We start from the raw sequence: 16457 nt of genomic DNA on the forward strand, positions 1-16457 counted from the left end.
TCCCACGTTTCGTTTCCTTCCTACGCTCATTGTGAAAGGTTACATATGGGTTTTTTGTGTTCCGTTTACTTCTTTTCTTTTTAACATGTTCCGAGTAGCGTTCGTTTCAAGGCCGTGTATTCACGTATCAATGGCATGCTAGTGTTGTAATATTTCGGCATGGTTTATTGCAATGTTTACAAACAATTACAAAGAAAGTCGTTTTGACTCTTCTCAGTTTTCCTTAAGAAGTTAGTTTCATGCCCATGACCGATTGGAGTCAACAAAGCGTGACTTTTGGCATCAGAAACAAATATTTACGTTTTGTCTTGTCAAGGTCTCAGGGCTGCCCAATACCGCTGTAATTATACTGCAAGGCCAAGTTTAAGAGCCGATCTCGTTCATTTCGTACTTCTTGAAAATAAAGGAATCAATTCATACTTCTACACATTTACGGTGGTTCATGCTTTGTTGTTAAAAGAAGGAATTGTGTATTTCTGTTGGTGTCGGACTTCCTAACATTCAACACGTTGAGGAAGGGAAGGAAGGTCAATCGAAGTGTACCGTACGTCACGTCTGTGTTCCTCGTACTAGACGGGCGTCTGTCGGGACCCGACTGACAAGTGAGTTGAAAAGAAGATGGGTGGTCTCAAGGAATTTCGAATTTATTTCGATAATCCGCTAGCAACTTATTACGGCGGTCAGGTAGTATCTGGCTATTTATCAGTAAAACTGGATAAAGAGAAGACTATGAGAGGTAAGTTATATTTACGTTTGCTAAGTATTTATAAACACTGGTTTTCTACCTATTATATGTACTGTACCAATGATTTGTGCACTTTTGTATATTTTCGTATCCAAAGCTCTGGAATGTCATCGTTCATGTTCAAAGCAGCCTTAATTTCCTCTCAGATAATTGTATAGCGAAATATCACTCCTGTTTAGGTTAGACAGGATTGTGGCAAACGCCTGTACCAACGTCTCTCTATATTCATGTGGCCCACATTGCTCAATTTCACACTGATAGTGTGATTTACTGGGAAAAATAATTGGTCAGTATTGTATATAGAGAGAGAACTTTCCAAATACAATAACACTTATTCTTATTTCGCCTTCTATTTGTGGAATGTTGTGTTGCATTATTTGGCTATGCTGGCAGTGATATTGCGCGAAATTTGAAAAATGTAGCATTTACGTGGTCGAAATGTGCTGGTGAGTCAGTTGCTTTTGATTTGAAAACGCATGGAAGTTTGAGTAAACGTCACTAGAAGACTTGCATCATCTAAATAATTGTAATTTAATTCAAATAGTTTGTCGTCTTTGCAGTGTTAATTCACACACGCACAAGCACTGCTTAGGTGAGATTGACTGCTGTTTATTATTATGTTAAAAAACACGCCCGCCCCACATAGCTGCGAATAAGCTAAGTATGCTATGCTTCTACACCTTCTGGACACAAAGCGCGGCTGTTGCATTGGTAGTGATGGGCTAGCGACAGAATCGAGTAATGTGCTCTTAGAATCGGTATACTCGAGTCCAAGCCACCGCCGTCTCGATCCTCCCCGTCCAAGCATACTAATGTCGCTATCTGTGGACATGTCTATTGTACTGGATTGCACGGCATTCAGGGTCGCTCACAGAATATTTTTGTGATGTGGGTTGCAATATGTTTGCTGCTGATGCTGATGATTGGTTTTATTGAGTCATCGGTCGTCAATAATTTGACTGTTACGATAATTATTATCATCATAGGCAAATATTTATGACGTACTAACAAACCGTCAACTTGAAAGATAGACACGTAGGACCGAAGATGAGCGTGGGATGGGGACAGTTTCCACACTGTGGTGGGGAGCTTTTCTAATGTCGATAACGGCAGCGTTCTATTATTATTGTTATTATTAGTAGTATTATTACTTTTACTAGTGTGCAGCCTGGAAATAGCCACCAGGGATTTGTTGACAGCTATGAAATATTATTCCCGCGACGTCCTTGTAGGAAAACGTGTAATAATATTGTGCGAAATAATGACAATATTACTGCCATAGAATTTATTGCAAAGATACGTGTGTAGGGCGTTCAGAAACATACATGTGCTGTAGTATCACTCATTGTTATTGTCCAACTCGTTGGATGAATGGTCAGAGTACTAGCTTTCGGATCAGAGGGTCCCGGGTTCGATTCCTGGCCGGTTCGAGAATTGTAATCGCTTCTGATTAATTCTCCTGGCTCGGGGACTGGGTTTTTTTGTCCGTCCCAACACTCTCCTCTTCATATTCACACACCACACTACACTACAAATCACCATAGAAACACAAAGTTCGGTTTGGGGCGCGCGGCTGTGAGCTTGCATCCAGGAGATAGTGGATTCGAATCGCACTGTCAGCAGCCCTGTAGATGACTTTCCGTGAGTTCCCATTTTTCACACCAGGCAAATGCCGGGGCTGTACCTTAATTAAGGCCACAGCCGCTTCCTTCCACTTCCAAGGCCTTTCCTATACCATCGTCACGTAAGACCTATCTGTGTTGGTGCGACGTAAAAAAAAAAAAAAAAAAAAAAAAAAAAACTGCTTACATCCCGCCGCTATTCTTCGACCTTCGCTCAACTTCTAAAGACTACACTCGGTTTTGTTCCTTTGCACAGTCATGTGTTGCAATGATAAACGTCAAAACGGAGGGTGTATTTTGTTCATTGCGTTCATTGTTTAGCTAGAACAGAATGGCGTTCTGTCTGATGATTTGCTTCGTGTACATACATCACATTCCGGACGCCTAATTTTAATCATTTTAATACCCTACCTACATATCTGCCGAAAGTATGATGTAATTATAAACTATTCACCTGTCCCCTCGGACGATTGTAGGCATACTGTGACAGTGAAAAAAATGAAATGGCGTATGGCTTTTAGTGCCAGGAGATCCCAGGACGGGTTCGGCTCGCCAGGTGCAGGTCTTTTGATCTGACTCCCGTAGGCGACCTGCGCGTCGTGATGAGGATGAAATGATGATGAAGCAACACATATACCCAGCCCCCGTGCCAGGGAAATTAACCAATGATGGTTAAAATTCCCGACCTTGCCGGGAATCGAACCCGGGACCCCTGTGACCAAAGGCCAACACTCTAACCATTTAGCCATGGAGCAGGACACCGTGACAGTAATTTTAAATAATAATAATGCTATGAGTTTTACGTCCAATTCAGGACATTTTTATGGTTTTCGGAGATGCCAAGGTGCCGTTATTTACTCACCCGGGAGTTCTTTCATGTGCCAGCAACTCTACCGGCACGAGGCTGACGTATCTGAGCACCTTCAAATACCATCGGACTAAACCAGTATCGAACCTGCCAAGTTGGGCTCAGAAGTCCAAATAACTATGCTATCATTATTAGAATATAGGGCATATTCAGTGAGAGTGGGTGAGAGACGCCGTAAACGGATATTTTCATACTTTATTATGCGTATGTAGTTGTAGTAGGCCTATTATCTTTCGCAAGTCATGAAATTCAGATTATTTATTTTGCTCACTCATTAAGAATATTTATATCGTACCGGTCTAACGCAATCCCATAAACCCTCGGCGACCACTTGTACATATGCTCCATCCAACCAACAGTGGGCGAGATAGTGAATGTGTGACGTCATGCTGTCATCGAGTCTTCGCAAGCGAAAGGAGCCCGAGCCTGGACTCGAAAGAGTCGAGTACCGCGATTCAGGCATCACTCGCACACATCACTATGTATCGGCATTAAGCTTGGTATACCTTTCCTCCCGTCTTTCGTTATAATACGTTTTTTTTTTCTTTCTTTACAATTCGCTTTACATTGCACCGACACTGATAGGTCTTATGGCGACGATGTGATAGGAAAGGCCTAGGAGTGGGAAAGAAGCGGCCGTGGCCTTAATTAAGGAACAGCCCTAGGATTTGCCTGGTGTGAAGGTGGGCAACCATGGATAATGGGGTTCGAACCCACTATCTTCCAGATGCAAGCTCACAGCTGCGCGCCCTAATCGCACAGCCAACTTTTTTTTTTCTACTTGCTTTACGTCGCAACGACACATATGTCTTATGGCGACGATGGGATAGGAAAGGCCTGGTGTGAAAATGGGAAACTGCAGAAAACCATCTTCAGGGCTGCCAACAGTGGGGTTCGAACCCACTATCTCCCGATTGCTTGATACTGGCCGTACTTAAGCGACTGCAGCTATCGAGCTCGGTGCAAGGCCAATTCACCTGGTGTATAATAAGTGTCTTGCCCCAATCTTAAATATTCATTTGCCCAATAATTTACATATTTTGCCAGTAAATTTTGCGTAATTCTATTGTTTAGACAATTGTAAGCAGGGTTTAGGACAATTTGGCGAATTTTATCGTGTAAATTCACTCTAAAAGCATAAAGTACACAGGCTGCGCACTTTTATTGGCTAACAAGACAAAGCCAAATATATCACCGATTTTGGTTATACTTTGGAAGGCTGCTACATCAAAATAAACAAATACCGTTTCATGTCCGAAGGTTTGTGCCATTGGCCCTTATTAAAGGGGTTATTGGCTCCTCAAATTTAACAGCCTCATACCTGTTGACAATTTGCCTGTTAACATTTATAGCACCGCTAGTCGAGTGGACAGCGTCTGTGACTTCCACACGGGTTCAAGGCATGCTAACGCCTCATTTTTCCTTTTATCTCTTTTTTTTTTTTTTTCTGTTTTGTAGACGAGGAGGAAGTGCATAGATTAAAATATCAAGTACCTATATCATTAACTCGTTGCCAGGCTGATTAGCTCAGACCATAGAGCGCTGGCCTCTTGCTCAATCCATTTGTATTTGAGGGTGTTCAAATATGCCAGCACCGAACAAGTTGGACGTGCGGTTCAGGTCGCACAGCTGTTAGTTTTCATTCGATAGATAACGAGTTCGAACTCCACTGTCGGCAGCCCTGAAGATGGTTTTCCGTGGTTTCCGATTTTCACACTAGGCAAATGCTGGCTGGGGCTGAACCTTAATTAAGGCCACGGATGCTTCCTTCCCACTTCTAGTCCTTTCCTATCCCTTCGTTGCCATAAGACCTATGTGTGTTGGTGTGACGTAAAGTACATTGTTAAAAAAAAGCCAGGTTGGTGTCAGTAGATTTACTGGCAAGTAAAATAACTCCCGCAGGACAAGATTTCAACACCTCACTGTCTCCGAAAAACCGTATAAGATAGTGGGACGTAAAAGTAAAGCTATAAATAATATCATCACCAAGCGAGTTGAACGTGTGTTTAGGGTTGCATAGCTATGAGCTTGAATTTGGGAGATGGTGGGTTCAAAACCCACCGTCGGCAGCCACTGTGGTTTCCCCGTTTTCACACCAGGCGAATTCTGGGGCTGTACCTTCAATAAGACCATGGCTGCTACCTTCCCAATCCTAGCCCTTTTCCATCCTGACGTTAAACCACTAGCAACAAAAAAAATCATCATCATCATCATAAACTTGTTTACTATTGTCACATTTTGCCACTCGTTGCTTGACAAATCTTCACTTTCTCTAGTATTTTTTTAAACCACTGTTGCAGTTGTGATAAAGAGATGGAGACAGTGAGACTCTTTACGCTTTACAACCAAAATTCAACTTAAGACGATATTAGATGTGTTTATAATGATACAGTTTGTATTTAAAAATGCACATTTCCCAACAAAATTTCCATATGGACAAAGGAAGAAAGCAAGTTTTAAGATAAATGAAAAAGGGGAAGAAAATGAAGCACTAGCGCAACTCAAAGGTGAGACACACATGTTGAAGTCTGGTATAGTGAACACTAGACTAGTGATGCTATAGGTCCTTATACACATAGTGTGGTATGCAGACTATTAAATTTAAATACAATACAATACAATACAATACAATTTTTATTTTAAAAGACTTCATGAAATTATTATATCTGTACATGTTTTGGACTTCATTAGGCCTTGTTCAGCTACATATTAAAATACAATGAATAGACAAAATGGTGAAAAACCAAATGATACAAAATAAAACTTAAAAAAAAAGAATCTTGGAACTTTAATCTTGATGCAAGAAATCCATTAAAAATGGTATAATCAGTTTGGTAAAATCATATGTCTGGGCACTTATTCTTAGAATATCTTCTTGGAATATATTTTTAAAATGTTGAAGAAAAGCTCGGTATAATCTTGTGTGAGAATTTTTTTCTACATCTGAATTGGAGAAGATTTGCTGAATAATTAAAAATATGCATTAACACACTTAGTGGAGAATACAGTTATATACAACGGGCTTTCCAGCTCTCCATTCATTCGGTATCGCTCCTTCATGCAAATAGTAATCAAATAAATGTTTCAGATGTTTCACTATATTCAACTCATAGCCTTTAAAATATCCCCAGAAATGTTATCAGTCGCAGCTGCCTTTCTAGTTTCCATCTTTTGTATCTTTTTGTAACATAACCTAACCCCATGGCACTACAGCCCTGAAGGGCCTTGGTCTACCAAGCGACCACTGTCTTTTTGTAAATGTCTTTATTATGATAGGCATAGGGATTATAATTGACATATAGTGTTTAACAGGCCATCTTCTGGTAATGTACAGATATCCCTCGCTTTTTGTTCCGAGTAATCATTGCGTGATATGAAAATGCGTAAAGTGATTGTATTATAATGTGGATTAGATAGGAGAGAGGGACTATTTCTAGGAAAAAATTAAAAAGCCTAGAGTTTTAAGCAAGTGGAAATTTTTTATACATGCCATTAGTACCGTGTGAAACTCTACGTTCGTAACTCTGAGAGTCTTCAGTCATTTTCTCCAATTAGCTTCCTTATTTGTTTTATCTTGGATAATGTCATTCTGGATGCACTTATGCAGCTTTCTTTAATTTTTTCTGCTTGACTTCTTATGTTCTCAGGGTTAATTCTGAGATTCCTGCAGCTCTGACAATGTCTCTATTGCTATTGGCTTTACGTCGCACCGACACAGTAGGTCTTATGGTGACGATGGGACAGGAATGGGCTAGGAGTGGGAAGGAAGTGGCCGTGGCCTTAATTAAGGTACAGCCCCAGCATTTGCCTAGTGTGAAAATGGGAAACTACGGAAAACCATTTTCAGGGCTGCCGACAGTGGGGTTCGAACCCACTATCTCCCGAATACTGGATACTGGCCGCACTTAAGCGACTGCAGCCATCGAGCTCGGTCTGACAGTGTCTACAGAGCGTTCATTGCGTTCATATCGCTTTATAAGTTCCAGCTTCTCTTCGAGTGTTATTGACTTCCTTTGGTTTTTGCTTTTGGAAGCATTTTGATCTCCTTTTCACGTTTTTAGAAACAATAACACACAGCTTGCTAACTCAATGCTGTTTTTGATACTGACCACATGCCGCCAGTCAACTAAAGACAAAGCAACGCAACACAGCTACTCATTGTTCTCTTGGAGACTGACTACTTGCCACCCTGCAGCGCCGCACACTAATTTGTATATTTTTTAAACTTTTTATATAATTACGTATGTTTTTAAAATCACATTATAGCGGAAACACGTAAAGTGAGAACATGTATAATGAGGTATAACTGTATATCTGTTTTACTAGTGCAGTATATAAGGTATCTCCTCCTTTCTTCAATAATTCTCTTGGAATGTCATCAATCCCTGGAAATTTCCTTCCATGAATTTGTTGCAGTGCCATATCAAATTCTTTCTGGAGAATATCATTCACATGATCTGCTAATTTGAAATCACAATTTAGCTATCAGAACTAAATTCATTTAAAGCCTGATTTGCAATATTATACTGTATTAATACTAATGATTGACTTCACCTTAGATACAAAATTCTATTGAAGGAGATGTATAACTTATCATGTTAGCAATAAATATGTTCAAGCTCCTTTACTGTTCCACAATTTTAAATATTAGTTATTTTATATTCCTTTACATTCAGTCAAGAAGATAAAAAAATTTATTGTCTTTTTTTTTTTTTTTTTTTTAAGGGGATGGGAGGCAGCTTACTGAAACCTCACCCCAGACACTTACAGCTAGAGCGATGGCTCTTCTTCTTCTTCTCCTGCTTTTGGATTGCAATCATCCTCGAATGTGTCTTACATAATCTTGTCCTTCTCTGTATATTTTCTTGTTAGAACTTGCTATTTGCATTCTCCTTTCAGTGATGATTATTTAATACAAAGAATGTTTGTTTCATTGTTACATTATTTGATTGTTTGCAGGTATTGAAGTAAGGTTCCGTGGTCGTGCAGAAGTAGAATGGAAGGAGTCAAGAACAGTCCGAGACAGTAATGGGAAGTCACGGACTGTATGGGAAACTTACTCTGCCTGTGAATCATATTTTGAGAATAGGAAGTACCTGGTGGGATCTGAACGTGAGTCAAAATTTCTACAACTGTTTCATGTATCATGCAAGTGAATTAGAGCCTACATAGAAGAAAGGTTAAAAAATATGTTGTTTGCTATTGTTTGATTGTTTGTTAGAAGATAGAGAGATCTGATGTAAACAAATGAACGTGGCATGGAAGCCCGTAATCTGATTGCCTGCAGACTCTCCAGCGTTCTTCAGCCAGTATTTTCTGTTTCATTAAATTTATGGCAAGTGTTTATTTAAGTAAATGTATATCAGAATATTATTTTTATTATGTAATTTTAATCCGTAAATTTTGTAGGGTGGGAAAAAAATGTTTCTTACACTAAATTTTTTAACAAGGCTAACTGAGTGTACAGTAATGTTTAATTATAAATAGCTTTATTAGTATAGATCACGAAAATTATGAAGTATCAGTCGGACAAGCTTGTTACATTATGTGTTCTACAAATTTTGTCAAAGTATTGACCTACGTAGTGAAGGAAATTGATACCCCTACAGCTAAATTTACCAGTGTGTCAGTAACGTTGAACAATTTCGTTGCAGAGTTACAAACCATAGGGACTTCCAATGTAGGGACATTTTGTAAATGATAATTTGTTAAAGGCTTTGATGAAAATTTCTTTGAAAAATGTCAACCCATTGGTGATGAATTCAGCGGGATGTACATTTTTGAAATATGGTACAGTAAACTTTTGATTACTCCCCCCCTCCCCGCAATCTCTGGGCGATTTTAAATGTATATATTGACCAAGGCTGGTAACATATCCTACCAAACCAAAATAATTGCAGTTTGACAATGTGGAAATAGTTATTTGCATAACAGCCACGGAAAGTGATGTTTTATGTTACGAGTAGCATGTTTACATCTGAGTTGGTATTTTGAAACAAGTAACATAAACTTATTACTTTAGTGGCTGTTGCATACAGTATTTTTATTTCATTCTTCGGGGAATTTACATATTTTAAATTAAATATTTAATCGTAAATAATTTTTACACATCGTCACACAAATAATCATCATTGTTTAACTGGTGACTTTTTTTTTTGTTCTGTTGTGAGTAGGTTGCTAAGGAAGGTATAATAGGTGTGTACATGGAGTTGTGTGGTAATGAAACATCAAAATGAATGTTATTTGAAGCAAGGAACAGTCCACTAAGCTACCAGAGTCGTAAGCATAGTCATCCTGTCCTGGATTGATGAAGGTAATACGAAATTCATGATATATGCGATATTTATCTGTCGGAAATGGATTAATGTATACATTACATACATAAATGATCCACCACCCTAAGGTGATGCTTAACTGTGATATGAGACAGAACGCCCTAAACTGTATTTTCCTCCCAATCTCTCGCCAAAAAAACCCACACAATATGATCAACAAAAACAAATGTTATGGAAAACCGAGTATATAAATAATGTAAATAGACACTTAAAAACCAAATATGTATTATAAAACTTAAATTATAAATATACCAAACTATGTACAGTACTTTGAGTAACATTAAAAAATAAAAAAATTACAGAATAAAAAAAAAAAAAAAAGACAAATACGATTAGCCAATAGGCCAAACCCCTCCCATCTCCTTATTTCCACACATCCCTTATCCAACTCCTAAATCCCTCATTTCAGCTTTTACCCACCTGAATCTCCTGACCAGAGAGAAGGCGTTACATTCTCGGTGGCCCACCTTCCCCTTGAGGGGATGAATGAAAAGTTGCATTTTAAAAAAATGAAACACTTCCATGAAACATAATAAAAGCATTTTATGTGGAGATAACCGAGTACACATAAGTGTAAAGTTCTGTGTAATTTCGAGTTACAGAAAAACATTGTACGTGTGAGCTGGAAATACCCTTCAAGGTATTGAAAAGTTTGAGTCGCAGAAAATATCAAAACACACAAAATAGATAATTTAATTTACTGGTCGTAAAATCTACGTTTTAAGATTAGATAAGATTCCATTATTACTATTCTTCTTCTTTTTTCATGATATCCTCATCGGATATCGGCTGTCATCAGGGTGATCTGATTCTTGTTCTCAGCAACTCGGAAAAGAATGGCGTTACTGAGTCCATAACATTCTCATAGATTCCTTAGCCTCCTTCTTCTTCTTCTCCTCCTCCTTCCTTCAGTTTATATTTATCATTTCGAATGATACGGCCAAAGTACTCAAGTTTTTCTATTCGATGTTATGCATGGCCTCTAGCTCTTTGTTCAGGCGTTGGAGTATTTCAGTGTTAATGTATTCTGTCAACTCATGATATTCTGAGCACGTGTCGGTAGCACCACATCTCAAAAACTGAAGTTATTTTGGTGGTGTTCTCTGTTAAGGTCCAAGCCTTAGCACCATAAAGTAAGACAGAGAATCCATAACACCGAAGTAAACGGAGATGGAGGTTAATATTAAAGTGCCTGTTAGAGAGGAATTTGGTCATTCTCTTGAATGCAATCGCTGTCTGTTCAGTTTGAGACCTAATGTCAACAGCATTGTTCCAGTTGTGATCAAGTACTCAGCTGAGATACTTAAAACCTTGGACTTGCTACTGTCAAGTTAACAGGTTGAATGACATGTTTGCTTATGACCATTACTTAGGTCTTTTTTGTTTTTATATGCAGACCTGCTGCAGCACTGTGTTCAGCCACACAATTTAGTAATATTGGTATATCTTCAGCACTTGTTGTAAGCAGAACATTATTATCTGCATATCGCAGATTATCTATTGTGATTCGATTGGGAAACTCAAATACCCTTGAGATATAAAAAAAATAGAGTTTTTTTTATTTTTAAATGAGGGATTGTGGAAAATCTTCAAAAAGACACTTGTGAAGGGTCCGCACTCCACAAGTGTGTGGGATTCTTACCCACTAAAAACCACACACCCTTTTCCCACGATGTGTATCATCACCCCGGAACCGCTCTCGCATTACTTCAGGGTGATATCGTGCTTTGTCTTTCAGACGTCTTCTTTCTTCATTTCTCCTTTACGAACGTTCGTATGCTTCCAAATCCTTCTTCTTCTGACGAAGGACATTCTCCACGTACACTGCCACGAGATCCCAGGATTCCTGGTTTCGCAGCATCACCGAAATAATATTATCTGCTGTCAATTCTCCTAGTTCAGTTTCCACACATTTTCTCTGAATCGTCCAATGGCCGCAAAAAAAAAGGCGTTAAATACGTCGTCAATGTCATCACAGTATATGCATGCTGCGTCATTCGCTCTGCCCACTTTATGCAGGAATTTCCGGAAATATCCATGCTCTGTTAGAAGCTGCGTGAGGTAGTAATTTACTTCACCATGGACCCTTTCAACCCAGATATCCAAGCGTGGTATCAGTCGCTTGGTCCATTTGCCTCGAGGGTCACTTTCCCATCTGAGTTGCCATCGCCTCATCCGTTGACTGAAGGCACGCTTCTTTGCACATTTCTTTCCCAGCTCTCCTTGGGTTCGCCAGATTTCATGTCGCTCCAATGCAAGTAGGTCTATTGGGGCTATTGCTGTCACCGTGAGGATTGCAGGTTCGGAGACCGTGCGGTATGCGCATGCAATACGGAAAGCCGCTCTCCGTTGTACGGCAGCTATCCTTCTCCGATACCAAGCGAATCTCAAGGATTCAGCCCAGATTTCAGAGCCATATAAGAGCACTGACTGAACCGTCGACATGAGAAGACGTCGTTTGCTGGATTTCAGACCTTTAATATTTCCCATTAGTCTGCTAAGTGCAGTCATGTATTTTACTGCCTTGTCTGTCGCTCTCTGAATATGATTCCAGAATGTGAGCTTGGAGTCAAGTGTCACTCCTAGATATTTTGTGCTCGCAGATGTTTCAATCACTAACTCTCCAACAGTCATTGGTACAAGAGTTTCGATCCTTTTCCTCGTCAGAAGAACTATCTCCGTTTTGTGTTCGGCTAATGTTAGACTGTGGTTCATCATCCATTCTTTTATGCGCCGCATCACCTGGTTCAGTTTGATTTGAGCCATTTCAACATTACGAGCTACTATCAAGGCGGCCACATCATCGGCGTAGCCCACAAGCTTCGTGTCCTCTGGCATCTCCAAACGTAACAAGAGTTATTGATGTTTGAGTTACAGTGGTTTGAATATTTAAAAATCAATTTCTTCGTTTTTTGACTTACGAAATTCTGGTTTGTTCTAAAATGTATCAGATCATCATCATCTTCTTCTTCTTCTTCTTCATCATCATTGTCTTCGAGTGGCTTCTCCCACTAATGGTCGGCAACCTTGATGATGTATTTATCCCTATTTTGGACTTTCTTTCAGGGTTTCCCTATCTGTGGTATTTACCAGAGGTTCCACACCCAGGATACTCTTTCCCACTCACATCCTTGTTTCACTTCTATCTTGCCATCAATGATCAGTAGAGGGTGGTGATTTTTCGCACTTTGAATTCAGAAATTTAGTAATATATGAGAGGATGTTTGAGTCATTTACCGGAAGAAAAAAGAAACTTCTAGGTAGAACTCTTCTGGTCTCTGAAAACACCAGCATATCAGAGTGCACTACAGTGAACGAGTGCTAAAAGACTTTACTCCTCTACGGACCAAAGACAACGGTGTGCTTAAATGACCATACTTCTTTACGGGAGCAAAGGTGTTAAAAAGTGGTTTATATGTCATGAAAAATGAAAATTCAAAAGAACAAGCCTTTGTAAGCATTTTGCATTATAGCACTCTTGTAAAATTTACCACCCTTAATGATCAGTTGTGTCAGATGTGTGTGTGTTGAGCTCTCCATTCCATAGTTCGGTCTGATGCTGCCTATGCAAACGGCTTGTTTTCTCATTACCACTTAACAGATTCTGTGTAAAGATTTTAATCACATAGGGTTCAACAAGTTGAAGGATAAGGGTACATGTGCTCGAAAACCCAGATTCGTGCAGAAAATAACAAAAATTATGTAATAGAATAGTATAATATGTTAAATGTTCATGAATTGATGTCATTTATGCCATAAATGGTTCGTATTAACACATGATATGTGTCATAAAAAATCTCCCAGTGTTTGTTTGTTGAAAGTTGTTACATCTCAATATGCCTGTCTTTGCAAATGACATAATGCTACAAACTAGCCTGTATCTTGTGAATGAGCAGCTTTTCAGAGAAGTAATGCAAATGTAGAATAAAAAAAGTAATGATCTTCCCTTTTTTTGTTGTTGTAGAGGGCGATATGGCCCTCCCTGTTGGGAACCATGCTTTTCCATTCATATTGACGCTGCCTAACAACTTACCTTCATCTTTTGAAGGTCAATATGGCAATGTCCGTTACACCGTTAAAGCAACAATGAAACGACCATGGAAGTTTGACCACGATGCTAAAGCTGCATTCACAGTGCTGTCCCAACTGGATTTAAATTCCGAACGAAATATACAGGTAAAAATGTTCGTCATTTTCTTAATTTATGATGGATGAAGGCAGTAATGGCAGGGAATAGGAAGAATTGCAACAACTATGAAGGCATTTCACTGATAAGTACTGTATTTACTTACCTATAAACCCCCTTTTTCATATCTAATTTTTCAACTTCAAAAATAGGGAAAGGTATAATAGATTAGGTTGACACGGTTTAAATACGGAAAACGGAACGTTTAGAATCTTTAAATCAATTCACAAAGTAGTTAAAATTAAGAAATAAAAATGCTAACTAGATTAAAGGGACTATTTAATAAAGCCAAGCTTTCAATATGGCAATGTCCGTTACACCGTCAAAGCAACAATGAAACGACCATGGAAGTTTGACCACGATGCTAAAGCTGCATTCACAGTGCTGTCCCAACTGGATTTAAATTCCGAACGAAATATACAGGTAAAAATGTTTGTCATTTTCTTAATTTATGATGGATAAAGGCAGTAATGGCAGGGAATAGGAAGAATTGCAACAACTATGAAGGCATTTCACTGATAAGTACTGTATTTACTTACCTATAAACCCCCTTTTTCATATCTAATTTTTCAACTTCAAAAATAGGGAAAGGTATAATAGATTAGGTTGACACGGTTTAAATGCGGAAAAAGGAATGTTTAGAATCTTTAAATCAATTCACAAAGTAGTTAAAATTAAGAAATAAAAATGCTAACTGGATTAAAGGGACTATTTAACAAAGCCAAGCTTTCCACCAAATTATATTGGCCTTCATCAAAGCATGTGAAGGTCTGCCTCCGACAGTGAGCAAAGAAATTCTTCGAAGGAACATTGAAGTCCCGACCATACTATCCATGGCCCCCCACTAACTGGACTCGGGGATCGTTGCGCTGTGCCGTGGTGGTTGGGAGGGAAGTTACTGATTCACCGCCCTCTGTCGACAGTTTCTCAAGTGCATCGTGCTTTGCCGTGGTGGTGTTATGCATGTATTTCTGGAGTACAGATCTTCATGCAGTTGATAACTTGAAATCATCTTTCCTGTTGATGTGATTTGGGCACAGCTCGAACTCTATGGCTTCCCTGACAAGTCGAGCATAGAAGTCTTTTACAGGTGTGATGACCTTCATCTGTTAATACAGATGTTGATTCCCGTAGGGATTTCATGGTCTGTACTGTAGAAATGTTCTGCTGTGACAGACTGGTTTATAGCAAAAGTTGCTTCAAGTTGCACCGACACAGTTAGGTCTCATGACGACGATGGGACAGGAAAGGGCTAGAAGTGGGAAGGAAGCAGCCGTGGCCTTATTTAGGGTACAGCCCCAGCATTTGCTTGGTGTGAAAATGGGAAACTGCGGAAAACCATCTTCAGGGCTGCCAACATTGGGTCTCGAACCCACTATCTCCCGAATACTGGATACTGGCCGCACTTAAGCGACTGCAGCTATCGAGCTTGGTAGTAACATTCTTGACTGACCTGATGTGTTCTTTCACCCTGGTGCTAATAAGCCTTTTTTGTCATGCCAATATATGAGCAACCACAACCACATGGAACTTCATAGACGCTCGGTGTTTCAAGAAGATTTTTTCTTTGACAGGTCGAAACAGGGATTTGAGTTTCCGCCTGTGGTGGAAACTTAAATTATATTGTACTTCCTAAAAATACGTCCTATTGTCAGTTATACCTGGCCCTACTCTCTTCAGTCTTTGGTGTTTTCCATTCCCCCCAAAGTTTTCTTCTTTTCCTTTACTTTATCCTACACTCTATCATTCCACCATGTTGTCTCTTTCTCTCTTGCCTTTCCTGATGCTCTGCCAAATGTTTCCTTTGCACACCTTACAAATGCACTCTTAAAATTATTCCATTTCATTCCTGTTGAACATGTCCTCGGAATCAGTTTTTGTCATTCTTTCCAGAACTCTTCCTGAACATCCTTTTTCTTCAATCTCCAGGCCCTAATCTTTCTTCCTCTTTTGTCTTGTAGTTTTGTGACCATACCTACTTTCAACTTTGCTATCACTACTCATAGAGCATTTAATGTGCATTGATTTTAACGCCATCCACTTTTTTCTTCAATAGACATTAATTTTAAGGATCCTCATGAATGTCGCAGTGTCTGAAGAAATACTGGGAGGACTGCAAAGCCCAAACAATCCCTTCAAAGAGACCTGAACGACGGACTGACTAAAGTGATCATATGTGGTCATAGAAGAAGAAGGAGAAGAAGAAGAAGAAGAAGAAGAAGAAGAAGAAGAAGAAGAAGAAGAAGAAGAAGAAGAAGAAGAAGAAGAAGAAGAAGAAGAAGAAGAAGACATGTCTTTTAGTTTATAAGAGAATGATTTTTCTTTACCATTGTTTGTCAGCAGATCATTCATTTCATTTCCTTGTCCAGTCAGCATTTCCAGAAAACTGCAGCTGAGATGGCCTTGTTATTTCTTCTAAAAACTTCATGTGATTTGCGTGGGTTATTCAGGAGAGGACAGATAAGTACCGTATTTCTCCGAATCCAAGACAACCCTGAATGCAAGATGATCCCCATTTGTTCCTTCAAAAAAATTAAATCAGGCTTTAAAAGTGCTTTGTAAAATCATGTGAATGTTTTTCTTGTACAGTACACATTATTAGACTATCTTTGTCTTCACGCCAACGCCAAACATTGACTTTAGTTCTGCCGTATTTTTTGCGGCTGCACAATTGTTCTTTATTTCTGCGGGTTTAATAGCC

The 16457-nt window shown here is 39.2% G+C and overlaps 1 protein-coding gene across 1 annotated transcript in view; it reads left to right on the plus strand.

The window, feature by feature from the left end:
* The first annotated feature begins 570 nt into the window (after window positions 1-570).
* LOC136884482 (arrestin domain-containing protein 2) overlaps window positions 571-16457 on the plus strand; it is a 53561-nt gene continuing 37674 nt past the window's right edge. Inside the window, exons 1-3 of the mRNA XM_068229835.1 lie at window positions 571-736; window positions 8195-8347; window positions 13535-13746. Coding sequence (XP_068085936.1) covers window positions 619-736; window positions 8195-8347; window positions 13535-13746 — 483 coding nt within the window. The 5' untranslated portion in view covers window positions 571-618. The remainder of the gene's footprint in view (window positions 737-8194; window positions 8348-13534; window positions 13747-16457) is intronic.

The sequence above is a fragment of the Anabrus simplex genome, chromosome 12 (assembly GCF_040414725.1).
Source record: "Anabrus simplex isolate iqAnaSimp1 chromosome 12, ASM4041472v1, whole genome shotgun sequence".
Lineage (NCBI taxonomy): Eukaryota > Metazoa > Arthropoda > Insecta > Orthoptera > Tettigoniidae > Anabrus > Anabrus simplex.